The 19,130-nt window shown below is 68.3% G+C and overlaps 1 protein-coding gene across 1 annotated transcript; it reads right to left on the bottom strand.

The window, feature by feature from the left end:
• Window positions 1-9,540: 9,540 nt before the first annotated feature.
• On the bottom strand, window positions 9,541-12,097 carry SOX8 (SRY-box transcription factor 8). The gene is given in 5 exon segments (XM_062180759.1): window positions 9,541-10,250; window positions 10,253-10,297; window positions 10,300-10,317; window positions 10,803-10,972; window positions 11,712-12,097. Coding segments are annotated over 5 exon segments (1,296 nt in total). The 3' UTR covers window positions 9,541-9,573.
• Between the last annotated feature and the right edge of the window lie 7,033 nt (window positions 12,098-19,130).

Raw genomic sequence — 19,130 nt, 5'->3', positions numbered from 1 at the left:
AAGCCCTGGAGCGGGCAGTGGCCCAGGTGCGCCCCACCCACCCTGGAGCCCAGCCGCTGCATGGGCCCACCCCCATGCTCCCGAGCCTGGCGCTGGGGTCCCAGCCGGACGCAGCAGGGGCGTCCTGGTGGCCAGGCTCTGCCTTCCCAGGCGCTGACCGGAGGGCAGAGCAGCACTTTCCAGCCGCCAGCCCAGAGGCCTCCTCCGCGGCGCCCTCGGGGAGTGGCTCAGCCCGAAGCCGGCCCTGGTGGTGGTGCCAGAGGCTCTCAGGGCCATGAGTTTTGCCAGTACCTCACAGGCAGGGGCCACTCAACGGTCCCTCGCGTCCGGCCCGCAGAGGGACTGCAGACTGAGGGGACGCTGGAAACCAGAGGCTAACCCACGCCGACCCCCAGAGCCTCCAGTGCAATGCCCGGGCTGGTGTGCGGCCTCTGGAGACTCAGTCTTCCCACCTGCAAAATTGGTGTCCACGACCCCCCCCCCCCCCCCATCACAGCGCTGGGCCGCGATGCCTCAGCAGGTGCTGCCTCTACACACAAGTGGTCACTTAGACCGCGGTGCCACAGGCAAGGAACGCCCTGGTGTGAAGCCGTCCCCGGCTGCCCCTGGGGCACATGGGCCTGGCCACACAGCTCAGCAGGCCAGGCGGGACTGGCCAGGAAGAGCCATGCTCCGCAGGCCGCTGTCCGCGGGGCCCTGCCCGGCCGGCCCCTTGCAGAGCCGTTAGTGATGGGGTGACGGCACGGTGGGTTCTCAGGTGCAGTGCCCGGGGCTGCTTCTGGCGGGTGCAGGGTGCAGGGCGCCTGGACTTTTCCCAGGAAGGCAACCAGCGGCCCCCTGGGCCCCCTGGACCGAGCCTTGCTCGGTAGGAGCGGCCACTTCCGGACTCTGCCTGGTGTTGGCGGTGAGGCCCCCGGCAGGCGGTGCGTGCAGGACAGGGTCATCCCACCGGGGTCCCTTGGTGCTGGCCAGGCCTCGGTCCACCCCCGGGAGGTCTGCACAGTGCCCAGTTCCTCCCTGACTGCCCGTCTGCTAGATGGAGGGGCGGAGCTCACCGCTGCTCCACCCCTCACTCCACCTTGAGCCTGGCCCTGGCTCCAGGGACCACGCCTGGCCGGGACTTTCCTTTGTCCACACTGGAAGCTGCCTAGGCCTGGCGGCGTCCAGCACCCAGCGGAGGGCGTGTCTGTGCCCCAGGCCCACCTCCCACCTGGACGAAGCCAGCCGCCGGACATTGCCCGTGCAGTCCAGCTCCTGCCCCTGCCCCGGCCATCACTCAGTCCTTCAGCTTCCTGGGGGAAAGGTCAGCCCTCTCTGGACATGGCCACGGGGCAGCAGGTCTGCGGGAGTCACCGCAGACATGTGTCATCCTGGCCACGGGAGTCCTGCCATGTTTTATAGAGCTGGGGTGCAGAGGGCTGGGTCCCGCCTGCTCCCTTCTCCCCAGCTCTCCTCCTCTGGGTGCGCCTCCTGGGCCCTCCCACCTCGTGCTAAGGCGCCCTGGGCACCCCTTGGCTGGGTGTAGAACCCACCTCTGCCCACCCAACTCACCCCTGGCCACCGCCTGCCTGGGAAGCCTCTCCCAGGCTGGCTCACCACCGAGCTGGGGCTCAGGCATCCAGCAAGAGGGGCCCCCGGCCTCCTGTACTCTGCGCCCTGCCCAGGAGCTCACCGGGGCAGTGTTGTCCTCCACACCTCCCGAAGGCTCATCCGGCCAGCACTGGGTGCTGGGCACCGGGCAGCTGCCTCCCAGGCTGGCTACAACCAGTGTGCCCTGCTCCCCTGGGGGACCAGATGCGGTGGGGTGGGGAGGGGGAGCAGGAGGGCTCGGGCTTGGGGGCTGCAGACATGAGCTTCAGCTGGGGCTCTTGGGGGCCACATGCAAACCAGCCCCCCACCCTCCAGAGCCAGCAGGCACAACGGGAGAGGCAGGGGAGTGCCGCGCCCACACTCGGATCCGCTGCGCCTGCCGCCTCCCACGGCCCTGCGGATTTAGCTCCCGAATGGGAGGAACAGGTGACAGGGCGCCCTCCCGGAGGGGAGTCGGCCCCCCCCGAAATCTCACACCCAGCGGTGCGGAGCAGGAGGCGGGGGCGGGGGCTCGAGACCTCATTGGAAATTGAAATGTGATTTGTCTCTCTCAAAGGAAGCGGAGCTGGCTCTGTCCCTGCCTCCCGAGTCGCTGCTGCCAGATGGGAGCCGCCCACCTCCACCGCTCCCTTCTGCCGGCTCCTGCGACACCACGTGCGTTCCTGGAGCCAGCAAGACGCCCCCTCGGCCCGGCCTGCGACATCCATTCGCCTGGGGCTCCCAGCCAGGGCTGGTGTTTAATCCAAGGAAGTGCTCCCGCCGGCAGCTTCCTGCTCAGGTTGCCCCGGGCTCCGGGGGGCTCCCGCCAGGCCCGGCAGCCTCCCAGACACCGGCAGAGGAGGCCGGCCAGGCACGGGGCCCAGGGCGCCCCGCAGCTCCCATGAGCGCCTCTGCCCGGCCGATCTGAGCACCGGAAGTGCCCATCTGGCCTCCCGCACGGCCCAGAGCCCGCACAGATGCTGCCCTGGTCCTCGCCTGGGTCCCTGCTGTCAGGGCACCCGGTCGCCCCAGGGCACAAGTGGCTGCGGGGAGGGCCGGGAGCGCGTGCAGGCCTGGGTGCAGCGGCAGACCCCTTCACGTCTCTGCCCAGGGCTGAGGCTGGCCAGCCAGCAGGGGCACTGAGGCCGCTGTCCTGCCCTGGTAGAGGGGCGGGAGCCAGGCAGCCCCGCAACCTGAGATGAGACTGGTGGGGGCGGGGCCTCTTTCTCACCACACCCTCACCGTCCTGGCCACGCTGCCTGCTCCCTACTCTCTCTCTCTCTCTCTCTCTCTCTCTCTCCCTCGATTTAGCTATTTTATTTGAAAGGCAGAGTTAGAGTGAGAAAGAGAGGCAGAGAGAGAGAGGTCTTCCATCTGCTGGTTCACTCCCCAGTTGGCCCCAACAGCTGGAGCTGCGCTGATCTAAAGCCGGGAGCCAGGAGCTTCTTCCAGGTCTCCCACGCAGGTGCAGGGGCCCAAGCACTTGGGCCATCTTCTACTGCTTTCCCAGGCCATCAGCAGAGAGCCAGACTGAAGTGGAGCAGCCGGGACTCGAAGTGGTGCCCATATGGGATGCTGGCACCCCAGACGACAGCCTTACCCGCTGCACCACAGCGCCACCCCCCCCCACCTCTTACCATCGCCCTCAACCCAGACACTTGGGTGCTCAGGGCAGGCTGCTGAGTGGTGACAGGAAGTGCTCCTGGGCAGGGGTGGGAGGGGGGGCTCCTGGGTGGAGCTGCCTTCCTTCTGCACACCCCCATCACGGAGGTTCTCAGTGGCTCTGGTCCCCAGGGTGGGTGGCCTGGCCCCTCCCTGCCCCTCCCAGCCCTCAGAGCTGAGCACCACTCGTCGCTGTGAGTAGACAGGAAGGTTCTGGAATGGGGAGACTGCAGGACGAGGGCCCCTGGTCCCTGCTGAGCTCGTAAGGCCACCCGGAGCCACACTGCTGTCACCCTCACACCCACCTTCACACCAGTGTGTCGCTCCAGATACAGGTGGAACAGAACCTTCTACTCCTGGTCACTAGACTGACCGCTGGGGACTCGAGGGTTCCCAGGACACAGGACTCTTGGCACGCAAACTGGAAACATCCAGGGACGTCCAGACACGTCGGGTGCAGCTCTCCAAGCTCTGGGACACAGAGACGGCATGTGGGTACAGGACCAGGGACTGACCTGTGCCATTTGTCTCCTAAGCGTAACTCAGGTCCAGCAAGGCACAAGGGGGCTGGAGCCATCCAGGTGAGCTCCTGGCCGGGGAAGGACGGTGCTGCTGCCTCGGCTCAGCACTGCACAAGAGCCCTGCTCAGAGACTCGGCCGAAACTCTCGGGGCCACAGCTTCCTCGGGGGCCTCCACGGAGCAGCCTGGCCCTGCGCTGTCCCTGCACCTGTCCTGTGGGACCTTTTCCTGTTGGATGGAGGGAGGACAGGGCTGGTTCTTCTGCCCCTTCAAAGTCCAGCGGCTGGTGCACTCAGGGGGTGGGTGGATGATGGGCGGATGGGTGGGTGGATGGAAGGTGGGTGGGTGATGGATGGATGATGGGGGGGTGGTGGGTGGATGGTGGGTGATGGGTGGATGGTGGGGGGGTGGTGGGTGATGGATGGATGGTGGGGGGGTGGTGGGTGGATGGTGGGTGATGGGTGGATGGTGGGGGGGTGGTGGGTGATGGATGGATGGTGGGGGGGTGGTGGGTGGATGGTGGGTGATGGGTGGATGGTGGAAGGTGGGTGGGTGATGGATGGATGGTGGGGGGGTGGTGGGTGGATGGTGGGTGATGGGTGGATGGTGGAAGGTGGGGGGGTGATGGATGGATGGTGGGGGGTTGGTGGGTGGATGGTGGGTGATGGGTGGATGGTGGAAGGTGGGTGGGTGATGGATGGATGATGGGGGGGTGGTGGGTGGATGGTGGGTGATGGGTGGGTGGATGGAAGGTGGGTGGGTGATGGATGATGGGGGGGTGGTGGGTGGATGGTGGGTGATGGGTGGATGGTGGATGGATGGTAGATGGTGGATGGGTGGGTGGCCGGGTGGGTTCTGGGTGAGTGGGTTGTGGGCTCTGCATGGACGGGTGGACGAGCAGAGTGCCCGCCACTCTGCCCCACAGGCCACCCCCTTGCAGGTGTGAGTCCCATCTCAGAGCCCAGTAGCAGCTGTCAGTGCTGTGTGCTGAGTTGCTATTTGCAGCCAGTGTTTGTGCTAAGCTCGCAAGGAAGCCTTGGTCCTGACCCTTCTCAGGGAGGGAGGCACAGTTCCGTGCACTCTCAGATGGGTCACTGAGGCCAGGGAGCCCAGGAATTTGCCCAAAGTGCACACGGGGTGGCCACGGGGACCCAGGCAGTTTGCTCTTCTCTCCGTGCGCGGCCCTGGACACCATGCCACAGCGTGAACTTTGACCCTGCCTTGCACCTCTCTTTCTATCGGGGAACAGGTTTCCAGGGGCAGGGTCCCTTAGTGGACAAGCTGCTGAGGTGACCTCAGGAGGCGGGGGCCGGGGAGAGGGGCTGGAGTCCCCTGCACGTGAGAGCGCGCGTGCGCAGATGGCCAGGGCAAACGCGTGGACGGCGGCTCTGAACAGCACAGCACTCAGCTCATCAAGAAGACACTTCCGACCTGGAAACTGCCCGGCCTCCGCTGTGTGGCGCCAGCCGGGTCTGTCCCTCCCAGTGCCACCGGAACCTGCACAAGCCTGCCCGCAGGAGCTGCCCCTGGGCAGGGCGGCCCCTCCCTGGGCCTCGCTGGCAAAGTCCGGCGTCCAGCCTCTCCCAGACACGCCCTTGCCACGTGGCTGGGCTCGAGGCCCCAGCGGGGGACACAGCCCTGCGCCCCTGCAGCTCCTCCTGACGGTGGTGCAGCCCCTCGCGGGAGCCACGCGGGAAACAGGGGCACTGGCAACCCGCTCGGTGGGGTCACATGACGGCCACCTGCCCCTCGACACGCAGCCCAGCAAGCGTCGTCCCCAGCTGGTGGCAAACCCCTGGCGGGCGTGCCCTCCTCCAGCCTGTCCGGGCTGCGTCCCCTCCCTGCCTTCCAGCAGCAGGAACTGGGGCCAGGAGCCCCCCGCGCCGGTCCTGTGCCAGCTCTGGGGCTGGGCGGGGGAGGGCACTGCGGCAGAGGCGGGGCGGCCGCAGCCCCCGGCATCAGGACCCACAGCCTCCCTGCTCCTCTTCCCTGGTGCTCGTGGCCCCCGCGCAGCCACAGCCGCTGCAGGGGGAGCTCCGCTTTTCCGAGCAGGGGAGCGGGTGTGGGTGGCACTGGTTTCCTGCTGACGTTTAAGCGCCATGGCGGCAGCAGTGGGGCTGGGCACAGCCCGGCTCCAGGGCAGGGTTTCTCCCAGCCCCTGCCGACTGCAGTGGGGAGCGGCGCCCCCCACGCCCCACCATGAGGTCCGGGGGCAGGAGAAACACCCCACAGAGCCCTCGACGCCTGGCTCTCGGAACCAGCAGCGGACACAGAAGTCGGCGCACGGATCTGGTCTGGCCGGGCCTGGGCCGCGCAGGACCGGACCGGGGCCGTTATCATTCCGGAGCTGCCACACTCCGCCTCGGTCATGCAGCGCCCTTAATGTCTTGTCAGTTCCTTGCCCTGCCACTTTCTGTCTAATTAATTCTTTTATTGTGCACCGGATAAAGACAGACAAAGGCCCCGGCCCTAATGGCTCATTAACATGCGAGGCCTTCTAGGGCTCTTGGCCGGGCTGGGCACAGCCACCAGCGCCCCTTAACCCTTTGTGGGGACCTGCTGGGGTGCGGTCTCCGGGCGCCGTAGCAGGCCTGGGTTTGGGTTCTGGGTTCACGTCCAACCGCTCCCCTCTCCCCACCCCTTCGGGCCGGGGGGGCCTGGGCCCCCAGCTGAGGAGGGGCCCAGAGCTCCCCGAGGAAGCCAGGGAGCAGCAGGCACGGCCCTCAGAGGCCAGGGCGCTGGGTGGGCGCAGCGCCAGGCACTGGGCCCCACGGACCCCACACACACACCTCACACACACCTCACACACATCTCACACACACCTCACACACATCTCACACACACCTCACACACCTCACACACCTCACACACACCCCTCACACACCTCACACACACTGCTCACACACACCTCACACACCTCACACACCACTCACACACACCCCTCACACACCTCACACACACCTCACACACCTCACACACACCCCTCACACACCCCTCACACACCTCACACACACCTCACACACACTGCTCACACACACCCCTCACACACACCTCACACACACCCCTCACACACACCTCACACACACTGCTCACACACACCTCACACACACCTCATACACACCTCATACACACCTCACACACACTGCTCACACACACCCCTCACACACACCTCACACACACCTCATACACATCTCACACACACCCCTCACACACCTCACACACACCTCACACACACCCCTCACACACCTCACACACACCCCTCACACACCTCACACACACCTCATACACACCTCACACACACCCCTCACACACCTCACACACACCCCTCACACACCTCACACACACCTCATACACACACCCCTCACACCCCTCACACACCTCACACACACTGCTCACACACACCTCACACACACCTCACACAGCTCACACACCTCACACACACCCCTCACACACCCCACACACCTCACACACACCTCACACACCCCTCACACACACCTCACACACACTGCTCACACACCTCACACACACCTCACACACACACCTCACACACCTCACACACACCTCACACACACTGCTCACACACACCCCTCACACATCTCACACACACCTCATACACACTGCTCACACACACCCCTCACACATCTCACACACCTCATACACACTGCTCACACACACCCCTCACACACACACACACACCTCATACACACTTTCCTCATACACCCACCACACACACACTACACATACACCCTTCACACACCCACTACACACATGCACCCTTCACACACCCACTACACACACACCCCTCACACACACCCCTCACACACCTCACACACACCCCTCACACACACACTACACATACACCCCTCACATACCCACTACACACATACACCCCCTCACACACACACACCCACTATACACACACCTCACACACCTCACACACACTCCTCTTCCAGTTGGTTGGAAGTCAGGTGAGTCATCAATGTCTTTTATTTATCATTTCTTTGTTTTAAAAAGCTAAAAGCAATTTTTTTAAATTTGAGGGACAGAGAAAGTGAGAGTGCCCAGCCATTGGCTGGTTCTCCCAGTGCCTGCACCGGCCAGGGCTGGGCCAGGCTGCAGCTGGGAGATGGGCTCCCCACAAGAGGCCGGCACTCAATGGCTGGAGTCAGCCCGGCTGCTCCCGGGGGGAAAATGGGGGAATTGGAGTGGGTCTCCGGCTGTGTCCAGCGCCCCTCCTCCCGGGGCCTGACCCCTGGCTTGGGTTCAGCGTGGAGGCCACCAGGTTGTCTGACCAGGACCACGGAGGGGAGGGACAGAGGTCCCCACGGCTCCTGTTTGTCCAACTCAGATGCTGGAAGATCACAGGCGACTCAGCCCAACCAGGCCCCAGGGGTTAACACCAGGGAGCCCCGGCCAAGTCCAGGCCTGACCAGCAGAGCCCCCCAGGCCTTGAGGACCTGCGGATGCCGTGGCTGGGGCCACGCCTGAGCCCTGAGGGACCCAGCCAGCGCTGGTCTGGACGCTGGCAGCAGGGGCCCATGAACCTGGCTGTCAGAAGCCCCGCCCCCACCCAGGCAGCTCTTGGCAGGCACGGACACACGGCTGCCCCCTCCCAACCTCCCTCCCCACCAACCTCCCTCCGACTGGGCGATTCTGCCAGGACCGGCGGGGTGGCCTTCATCCGTCCCAGGCCGGCCCAGCACACGGCCCAGCCGCCCAGTCGGCCCTGGGACCCTGTCGGGGGAAGCACCAAATCTGGCCTGCGCTGCCCGTGGAGAGCCCCCGTGCGCCCCAGAGGCTGCTGTTCGGCTGGCTGAGGGCTATGGGGGGCCGTGCCCATCCCCCACGAGGCACAGCCCGGGGGTGATCCTCACTTCCCTGGAGAGGGGCAGGGCTGGACCCCGGGGCGGAGCCTGACCCTCCTGCAGCCTGGCCTCCTGGGGTTTGGGGAAGCAACACAGGAGATGAGGCCAGCGTAGATAAAAAGCCGTTTTTAATTTTATCAAATCAGTCTGTACAAAAGTTAGCGGGGCGCGGTCAGAACGTCGCGGGACGCAGCAGGCGAGGGCAGCCGGAGTCTGCAGGCTGCCGCGGCGGCCGGTGCGGGCACAGGGGCTCTGCTCCCTGCCCGCCCAGGGCACGGGGCAAAATCGTGTTTTCCTCTAGAAAACGGTAGGAAGTAGAAAAAGTAAAAGCAGCGACCCCTCAGGCGCACGGAGACGGACAAAGTTCCAAAGGCACAGGTTGCTGTGAGGGAAGGGGCGTGGCTGGCTCCGGGGTGGGGAGGTGGGGCAGCCGCCCCTCCCCGGGGAATCCCGGCTTCCACCACTTGGCACGGGCCGGGGCCTCCCTGCCGCCCCCGGCCGCCTGCCTCTGCCTCTCCAGGGGAGCCGCCCCCTCCCCCCGCCCCGTTTCACTCTGCCCCAGTGCTACTCCACAGTTTACTCCACTGGTTAGGGATAAAACGATGCAGGACACAACGCATCTTCAACAGCTGGCCAAACAGACACGGCTGAGCTTTAAGAGACGACCCGAGGACAGAAGCAACAGAGAAGCGCCGATCGCGGCCACACCTTGCTTGGAGGAGCTCTGACTGGCGTGTGGGCCGCCGGCTGCCCCGGCCGGAGACCTCGGGCCGCCTGTCCCTGGTACTGTGGTGGAGGCAAACCCAGGCGCTGGGGTCCCGCAGGCAGGGCCCGAGCGGCCCTCCTTTGTTCGGGAACCGCCCCCCGGGGCGCTCTGTCCCCTGGCAGGAGTCTGGCCGCGGGGCCTCCGGCGGCAGGGCCCCGCTTCCGGCACACCCTGGCAGGCACTTGCTGGGCTCAGGGCCTGGTCAGGGTGGTGTACACGGGCTGGTCCCAGTTACTGGCGGGGCTGTGTGCCGGTGGCACGGACAGCGCGTTGAGCAGCGGGGAGGCATAGGACCGCCGGGACGAGTGGAAGTAGGGGTACTGGTAGAGGCTGGACGGGTAGCCGGGGTACGGGCTGTAGTAGCCGGAGGCCTGCAGGTCGGTGTAGTCACACTGCGCGCTGGCAAAGGAGCCAGCGGCGGCCACGGGCGAAGCCGCGGGGCCGCTGGCCTGCGTGCCGTAGGAGCCGTAGTCGGCGCGGCTGGGCGAGCCGTGCGGCTGGTCGCTGTAGTGGCTGGGGCTCAGCTGCTCCGTCTTGATGTGCGGCCGAGGCGGGCCGGCCTCGGGGGGCGAGGCGGAGACGGACGGGGCTCCCTTGGGGGCCCACACAGGGGACGCGCCCACGCTGGCCGCCCCCGAGTGCGAGTAGGAGGCGCCCCCGTAGGCGCTGGCGCTGGCCTGGCCAGGCTCCGCGGGCACAGCCGAGTGGCCGTTGAGGGGCAGGTACTGGTCAAACTCGTGGACGTCGAAAGTGTCCATGTTGCCCATGACCTCGCTGCTCAGCTCCGAGATGTCCACGTTGCTGAAGTCGATGTTCTGCCGCCCACTGTCCACCAGGCGGCGCCCTTCCAGCTTCAGCTCCTGCCGGCCCCTCCGCCGGCCAGCGGCAGGTCGGCCTTGGGGGTGGTGGGCGGGTGGGTGGCCCGTGGGTCTGCCCTGAGGAGCGAGCACATGGAGGCATGAATGCCCTTCTGTGGGGGGCGGGGCGGGGCTGGCGCCGCAGGTAGGAATCAACGGCTTTTTGTGTCCCAGAAATTCCAGCAAAGCCAGGCCCAGACCTCACCGAGAATTCCGCTAGGCGCCGTGCAGCGGGAAGACCTGGGCCCCTCCCTGCAGACACGGCTGGGGGGAGGCTGGCGGGCCAGGCCCGGCACAGCCAGCACTCCCGTAATGTGGTGCCTGCAGGCCCCCTGGGCTCCGGCCCGCGGCCACAGGGAGAGCCCAGCAGGCGCTGCTCAGCCGGCCGGGACCCCGGGACCCCAGCCCCGCGGCCTGACTGAGGCTCTGACGGGCGCCAGGCCAAGCAGGCCGCCCCCACCCCTGCGCATGGGCCCGGGGTCCTCCTGGGTCCACGGGGCCAAGCCGCTGGGCTGAGCTGGCCCGTCCACAGGGCCCTCCCACGCTGGGGGTCCCGAGCCCACCTGTGTGGTCGGCCTTGTACACGGCGCTGGCGTCGGCGTCGCCCTGGCCGGGCTTCTGGCTCTTCCTGCGCCGGGGCTGGTACTTGTAGTCGGGGTGGTCCTTCTTGTGCTGCAGGCGCAGCCGCTCGGCCTCCTCCACGAACGGGCGCTTCTCGCTCTCGCTCAGCAAGCTGCGGAGACGCGGCTGGGTGGGGGCGGCCACCATCCCGACAGGGCCCCGGCCCCCTCCCGGAGCACAGCCGGCTCTGCCGCCGGTCCTGGTCACCGGGAACCTGACCCCAGCCTCTCCATCTTCCCGCTTCTACTTCCCCCCTCTCCAGGCTGGAGTTCGCTCCCTCCCTGCGGGGCTTTCTAAGGCGGGCGGGGGAGGGGCAGGACAGACCGAGCCGTGCACTGTGGACAAAGCGGGGCTTCCTGGGAACGGCGCCGGACCGGGCAGGCAGCTGCTGCTCGCCGCCCCCCGGCCCCAGGCCGCCAGACTCCCTGGCAGACACCCCGACGGCTTGTGGCGCCCGGCGAGAACCAGAGCTCCGAGCCCACGGCGGGCGCTCCGGGCCGAGTGCGGGCCTGTGCGGTGCGCCCTTCTGCGCGAGGAGCCGCCGGACCCGCGCGCCAGGGCGTGCACCCCGCACTCTGCCGCCACCCGCCTCCTCCCCTTCCTCCCGCTGGGCAGAGGGAGTCGCGGCGGGGCGCAGCTGCGGGAAGCACCCCGCACGCCTTCCACTCGCCTTGCCAGCTCCCTCCCCGGAGGGACCTCCTCCCCTGCCTGCCCCGCAGGACCGCCAAGGGGTCGGGGTCCTGGACGCGCAGGGCCTCGCGGGAGGGGACAACACGCGCCGCCCGCCGCCCTGACCTCTCTCCCAGGCCGCCCGCGGGCCCACCCGGGGGAGCAGAGGGGCCCGCGCTCACCGCCACAGCTTGCCCAGCGTCTTGCTGAGCTCCGCGTTGTGCAGGTGCGGGTACTGGTCCGCCAGCTTGCGGCGCGCCGCCTGCGCCCACACCATGAAGGCGTTCATCGGCCGCTTCACGTGCGGCTTGGCCTTGAGCGCGCCGCCCCCGCCGCGCACCGGCAGCGGCACCAGGCTCCAGTCGTAGCCGCGCAGCACCTGGGACACCGCGTCGCGGATGCAGGCCGGGAAGCGCTCGTCCGCCGCGTCGCCGCCCGCGCCCGCGCCCGCCGCCCGGCCCGGCCCCTCGGAGCCGGCGGGCGACGGCGGCGCGTCCGAGTCCGAGTCCTCCACGTGCGCCATGGGGCTGCGGGGCGGCTGCGCGCGGGCCTCGCTCATGTCCAGCATGGGGCGCGCCGCAGAGTCCCGCGCCTCCTGGCCCTCGCCCCGCCGCCGCTGCCACCGGCCGGGACCCGCAACAAGTTTCTTTAAGCGGCGGCTGGAAGCCCCGCCCCGGCAGCGCCCATTGGCCGGCGCGCGCCCCCTCCCCGGGGGCGGGGCCTGGTCGCCCCCCTCCCCTCCGCCCTTCGGGAACGCGGTGCGGCTCCCGCAGCGCCCCCGCGCGCCCCTCCCGGCGCCGCACCACGCGGGCCCGGCGCGCCCCCATCCCCGGCCCGCGCGCCCCGACGTGCCTCTGGCGGCGGGCTCCCCTGGGGGGGATGGAGGGGCCAGACCCAGGCCCCTCCGCGGTGCCTTCGCGGGAAGTGTGCCCTGGGTCTGAGCCGCGACACCCAGCCCGGGACCCGGAGTCTCCACTCCGCCCCCGGCCAGGGGACGGTCTCAAGGCCGCGCACGTCCAGGTAAAGTGCGCCCAGCACCCAGCTGGCTGCCCCAAGCCGCCCACCCGGGCGGGGCGCGACACCGGGCTGGCGGGAGCGGAGGCGCTGGGCGGGGCTGCCAGATCCCTGGGGCCGCCGAGCGGATGGCGTGGCCGGACGCGTGGGCCCGGGGCCTTCCAGGCGTGACCCAGGGGTGGGGGCGCGGCCTCCCCCCGGCCCCGGAGCAGGGCGTCCCTGGGTGGTCCGGCGGAGGCGGAGGCGGAGGCTTCTGCGCCCTGGCTCTCGAAGAGAAGGGGAGGGGGCGGGATGGGCAGCCGGGGTCGTGGAGGGGACATTTCCCCGGAGGCGAGCGCCGAGCCGCGGCTCCGAGTCCCCGCCCGAGGCCGCCCCCCTCTAGTTGGCCCCCGGCCCGGCATCCCCAAGGGCAGAGCCGATCATTTCGCCGATCGCGTTGGTAGGCGACAGACGCGCCAACCCGGAGCTGCGCCATCCCCGCCTCGGCGGCCGTGACCCACTGGACCCTAGGCCAGGGCGCCCGCCCCCCCCCCCCCGCCGCGCAGTCCCCACAAATCAGGTGCGGCCCCCGCCGCCCCAGCAGACCCTCTTTCCAGCTTGGAGCTGGCGCCGGCCTCAGGTTTCCAGCCCGCTGCCCCTGCACGCCTGCGGCCCGCGCAGGGACAGGTGGGCAGACAGCGTCCCTAGCGCCGAGGCCCTGGTGCGGCCGTTCGGGTTGTCCACTCTGGAAGCCGACATCACCCTGCAGGCTCCCGGGACGACGCGGTGAGCCCCTAGCCTTGCATGGGAGCAGGGTCTGCGCCAGGTCGAGGGGCTCCTCCAGCCTTCTTGGGGATGCTCCGAGCCCGGGCCTGAAGGCGGAGGGCCCTGGCCCCGGGGCTGCCGGGAAGGGGAGGCCCTGTTCCCTGCCCACCAGGCTGATCCCCTGGCGCCCTCTCAGATGAACTGGGGGTGGGGGGAGAGGCTGCTGAAGACCAAGCCTTGGCGGCCCCTCGGAGGCTTGGGGGAGTCCATGGGCTCCTTGGGTTCTCGGTCAGAGCTGCAGGGCCCGACAATGGTGGAGGGGTTGGGAGGAGTGGGGGGGGGGGGAGAGCGATCCTTCCTCTGGGCTTCACTCCCAGGTGACTGCAGCAGCCAGGGCTGGGCCATGCTGAAGCTGGAAGCCAGAAACTCCATCGGGGTCTCCCAAGTGGATGGCAGGGGCCCAAGCACTGGGCCGTCACCCCCTGCCTTCCCGGGCGCGTGAGCGGGAGAGCTGGACTGGAAGCCGAGCAGCCAGGACTCGAACCTGCGCTCCAGTGTGGGGTACTGGCCTCACACGGCGTCTTACCTGGTGCCACCAAGATCCCGGCCACGGCCACGGCCTTTGCTGAGGGCGTGCGGGTGCACGGGGCGGGCAGGGCGCCTCTCCTCCTGCCCCTACCCACTGCAGGGGCACGTGTCCACTCTGAGACCCTTAACACAGGAAGTGACCGCTGGGACCCTTGAGGGAAGGAGACTGAGTATGAGAGGTCAGTCCCAGACTGGGACTGTCAGGGTGGGTGGGAGGTCCTCCCCGGGCTGCACGGCCACCCCGTGCAGGCCACTCAGGGCGGGCGGGGAGGGGCTCCTGCGTGTGGGTGGTGCCCCTCCCTGCCCCGTCCAGAGGGCCCAGGGACACGCCTGTGCACGGTCTCCCTGGGTGGACACCAGGAGTGGCTTTCGAGAGGCAGGTTCCGGGATGGGTTTGGCATCGCGAGCCCTGATGAACCACCTGCCCCGAGGGAAGGGTCTTAGGGACGGGTGGTCCAGGGGCTCCTGTGAAGCCGAGACCGGAAGCGTCCAGCCTTGTGCACAGAGAGCGGGGCAGGAGCACTCCTCTGGGGACGTGTCCTGTGTACAGGCCCTGGGGACACGAGGACGGAGGGCCCCTGGGGCCTGCAGCTCGGGCAGCCTCGTCCCGTGGGAGCTGCTCTAACGGGGTTTGCCACGTGGGGAGACGTCCGACTGGCCGACCTTGGGCCAGGGGCACAGAGGTGACACCCGCAGCTTCCGGCCCGGCCCTTGTGAGGCTCCATGTGCACCTGCAGAGGGTGTGGGCTGCAGGCTCCCCTGTGCCTCAGGTGCAGCCAGTCCAGGTCCGGGCAGGACTGAGGAAGCCCGTGTGTGCGTGTGTGTGGGAGGGGCTGCCACGTGCCGCCGAGGACGCGGGCGCCATGTCCTGCCCTTCTCCCTGGCGGACAGTCGGCCTGGGCCCGTGGACCCAGGGCTGGTGTGTGCTGGGTGTCCACAGCCCTGGCCTGGGCCTCGCTCAGCCCCCGTGTTCAGGGCAGTCCGGCGAGGCAGTTGGCATCCTGTCCGGCACGGCCTCGGAGATTAATTGGCGCTTTTAATTACCAGCTGCTCTGGCGGAGAGCAGGCTGGGGGCAGAGAGGGGTGGGCTGCTCCGTAAAGACAGACGGGGGCTCTCGGTGCCCCTCAGAGGTCCAGCCTCCTGGCGGCAGACCCTCAGGGCTCTGGGCTGAGCGTCCCCTGACCCTAATGCAGCAGTCTGGGGAACACTGACCGGGCCGTCTGGGTCCGAGCCGGTTCCTTGCTCGGGCTCAGACCCGCTGAGGAGCTGGCCGGGTTGCGCTTGGCTCTCTCGCACACAGTGGTGTGGGCAGCCAGCCCGGCGGGAGCCAAGTCCCCCGCGGCAGGAGCCAGGCTGCCTTCACCCGTCCCATGCTGCCGCTGTGCTGCGGGCCCTGTGTGCTCAGGGGACCGCGGGCTCCGGCCCGCCCCTCCGTGTCTGCAGCTCTGGCTCTCCCTGGAGCCCCGCACGGCCTGGGAGTGACCACTGACACTGGGGGGCCCTGCGTGGCCGGTCTCGGGGGTGGGGGCAGTGCGTCTCCCAGGGACTGGAGACCCCGAACTCATTTCTGCCGCATGACAGGCGGGTGGTCACCGAGGGGCAGGGCCCCAAGCCTCCGGCTGGACACCCGTATCGTCTGTTCTCCCTCAGGGCTGGAGTGGTGCTGACGTGAGCAGGGCCCCGGGGTCCCACAGGCGGCCTCCCCTGGCGGGGGTGAGGACCGCGGCCGGCCCCGCCCGGCCCAGCGCCGACTTCCCAGGGGGAAGCCGCACCTGGCCGCAGTGGTTGGGACTCAGGGTCAAGCGGTGCTTCCTCTGGACTTCCCCGCCCCGTGAAGCGGTCAGCCCCACCCCTGCTCACAGGACGCGGTGCGATCCCTTTGCCTTGCTCCGCAAGCTTCCACGTCACGCCACAGACCCGAACGCCAGCCCCAGCCCCAGCCCCAGCCCTCGGCCCCCGGGTGCAAGGACTCCAGCCCAGTTTCAGGCCCTCATGGCCACAGACCTGTCAGTCCACACCTGTGCTGTCCACCCTCCCGAGTGCTCGCGGCACCCCTAGAAGTGGTGTGGAGCCCGACGGGGAGCCGGCCACCGCCGAGGCCGCTCACTCTGAGCCCAGCTGAGCCCCCGTGGACCGCCCAGGCCTGTGTGCCACCTTCTAAGCTTTACCCTCAGGTTCCAGAGGCCTGTTGCCCCAGACGCCCAAGCGTAAAACCCAAAGTGGAGGGGCTGGTGCTGTTAACCTGGGGTAGAGCCGCCGCCTGCAGTGCTGGCATCTCATGTGGGCGCTGGTTCGAGTCCCGGCTGCTCCACTTCCCATCCAGCTCTCTGCTGTGGCCTGGGAAAGCAGTGGAGAATGGCCCAGTCCTTGGGCCCCTGTACCCACGTGGGAGACCCGGAGGAAGCTCCTGGCTCCTGGCTTCGGACAAGCTCAGCTCTGACTGCTGTGGAAGGGAGACCTCTCTCTCTCTCTCTCTCTCTCTCTCTCTTTCTGTCTCTCCCTCTCTCTGTCTGTAACTCTGCCTTTTAAATAAATAAATAAATCTTCAAAAAAAAAACCAAACAAACAAACCCAAAGTGGCGCCCCCAGCTGACTCCTGCTGCAGGTCCCCCTGGGGAGGGTGAATGGCAGGGAGGGGGCTGGCTCGGCCCAGCTGTCTGGGTCCCCATGGAAGGTCCCAGAGACCCGGTAGTGCCAAAGGCCAGGGAGAACATGGCCTGTAGGAGGGGCCTGCCGTGTCGTGGATCCGCTCTCTAAGCGTGGTGGTGTGGACGTGGGCCAAGCAGAGGGGAGCAGGGTTCATCCGTGGTGTAGGGCAAGGCCCAGGCGCGTCTCCACCGAGCTTGCTCCCGAAGACGGGCGGCCCAGGCGCCTCGCCTGGCTGGCACCACGGTTGCGTTTCTCAGGCCGGGGAGTTGCTCCCCAGCGTTCGTTCCTTGGCCATGGCTGAGCCTGGGTCTCCTCACTTCTGAGGCTCCATCTGGGTTTGTAGAGGTTTTTCCTTTTAATATTTATTTATTTGAAAGCGTTACAGAGACAGAGGTACTCCATCCGCTGGTTCACCGCCCCAAATGGCCATTACAGCCAGGGCTGGTTCAGGCCAAAGCCAGGGGCCAGGAGCTCCATGTGGGTCTCCACGTGGTGCAGGGGCCTAAGCACTTGGCCATCTGCTGCTGCCTTCCCGGGCCATCAGGGGGCCGGACTGGCACTCTGATCCGGCGAGTCGGCCTGTGGGCTGGGCCTGACCGTGTCTGCCGCGCTCCTGCCTGTGTGGCGGCCTCCGGCCCATGCGGTCCTGGGGCTGCTGGTCAGAGTGTGGTTCCCGGGGAAGGGACAGTCACAGCCCTGCCGTCTCCTCCCTCGGGCTCCTCGGCGGGGAAGGTACCTGCTGGGGCGGGAGGGCTGTGCCTTCCACCCCGCCCAGGGTTTGCAGGGCCGCCCAGGCCACGTCTCCCTCTGGGGTGCTGGGGGCAGCGCTGGTGCCTGAGACCCAGGGGGCAGCAGAGGGGTGGTGGAAGCCAAGCGGAACAGCTGGTCCCAGGACACCCAGCAAATGGCACGGCACCTGCTTGCTCCCCCCGCCGCCCGCCCGCACCTGCCAGCCTCACTCTGGGGGTTTTGGCCGCTGGACAGTCAGGGCAGAATCAGCCCAAACTGGGCACCCCTCTAGAGAGATGAATGACGATGGCGCCGATGGGGCCCGCCCCCCCAACAGATGTCAGGACGTGAAAAATTGGGGTAAATGAAGGGTACACGATTAGCTTTGGGCCCCAGCTGGGTTCCTGTGGGTGCCAGAGCCGGCTGCAGCTGCAGGACAGGGACACGGCGGGGCTGCCCAGCCGGGGTGCCCGGGGGACAGCTGGGCGAGGCGCTGACAGGGGCTCAGCCCCCGCCACAGCCTTCGGCAGCTGCTGGGAGTACAGCCAGCCCGCGGCCGTGGGCTCTGCTCCCGGGGGCCGCGCCGGGGGCGCCGCCTGCTCTCTCCACTGCCCTCCATTTCTCGCTTGTTTGCCAGCGCCAGGCAGCCTGGGGAAGTCGAGCCGCGCCGCGGCCGCCTCTCTCTCCTGTGTCCCGCGCACTTTTCTCCCACTGTTTGGCTCGAGAGCATTGAGTCTGTGTCCCCGTGTTGGCGGAAGGCAGCTCAGGGCAGCTCAGGGCGGCGCCCAGCATGCCTGTGACCTGCAGGGCCTGAGCTCAGAGACCCCGGCCGGCCGGCAGCCCCCGACTCCAGCCTGAGCGCCTTGGCCTCCACCCGCCCAGATCAAGGACGACTTCCCTCCACGGAGGGAGACCGGTGCCCCTCGCCGTCCCTCCCCGTCCCGGTCCACGGATGCCCGGCTCTGCACAAGCAGCAGCCGCCTCTGGCGTGCACCCCTGGGGCTCGCCCACGCCGCGGCACGCGCCGAGGTCCCGTTCCTCCCGGGCACGTCTGACTACATCCAGGTTGAGACGGGCAGGGGCTGAGCCACGCGAGACGGAGGGACCTCTGCCGTGGGCACCCGCGCCTCCTGCAGGGAGAACACGAGCTTGGCGGACCCCTCTGCCCGTCTCGCCCACCCTGGGCAAGCCCGGAGAGGGAGCCGCAGCCGGAGCCCGGAGCGCCGGCAGCGCTGGAACAAGGGGCCCTCTCTGCCCCACACAATGCCCCATTGTGCCCTGCTCTGGGGAGGACAAGGCAGGCCCAGCGGGGAACGCGGGGACAAAGGGGCCCTTTGTGAGGGCTGTGCCCACCTGAGGAGCAGCACCCGGGTCGCACCTGACGGCAGCACTGTCCTTCCTCACTGCGCGGCCCCAGCGCGGCCCTGGCACCCAGACAGGGCCCGGGCACAGCGGCCGGGCTCCCCCGCCCTCAGCGCCCAGCACCTGCACGGTGGGGGCCCTCAGAGGCACCACGCTCAGGGCGCTGGCCTGGGCGCAGGCGGCCTTGCTGGACAGTGAACGGCACGCAGACACCCGGGCCGTCCCCAGTGCAGCCCCTCTTCACCCCGAGACGCCCACCTATGCTGGGGCCCCCAGCAATGGGAGAGAGGCTGGGGGCTGGGGAGGGCCCAGCAGCCGCCAGTCCTGCGTGGACACGGGGAGCCAGGCTTCTCAAGGCCCGCAGGGCAGGGTGGAGGTCTGATGGCGGCGCAGGGGTGAGGGTCTGGTGACGGTGCAGGGGTGGAGGTCTGATGATGGCGCGGGGAGGATGGCAGCCACACAGGCAGTAAGGACGCGCACTGGGTTTTGGCCGGCGTGGGCATCGTCCACCCAA

Source organism: Lepus europaeus, chromosome 21 (genome assembly GCF_033115175.1).
Source record: "Lepus europaeus isolate LE1 chromosome 21, mLepTim1.pri, whole genome shotgun sequence".
Lineage (NCBI taxonomy): Eukaryota > Metazoa > Chordata > Mammalia > Lagomorpha > Leporidae > Lepus > Lepus europaeus.
This window is presented reverse-complemented; position numbering and strand designations above follow the sequence as displayed.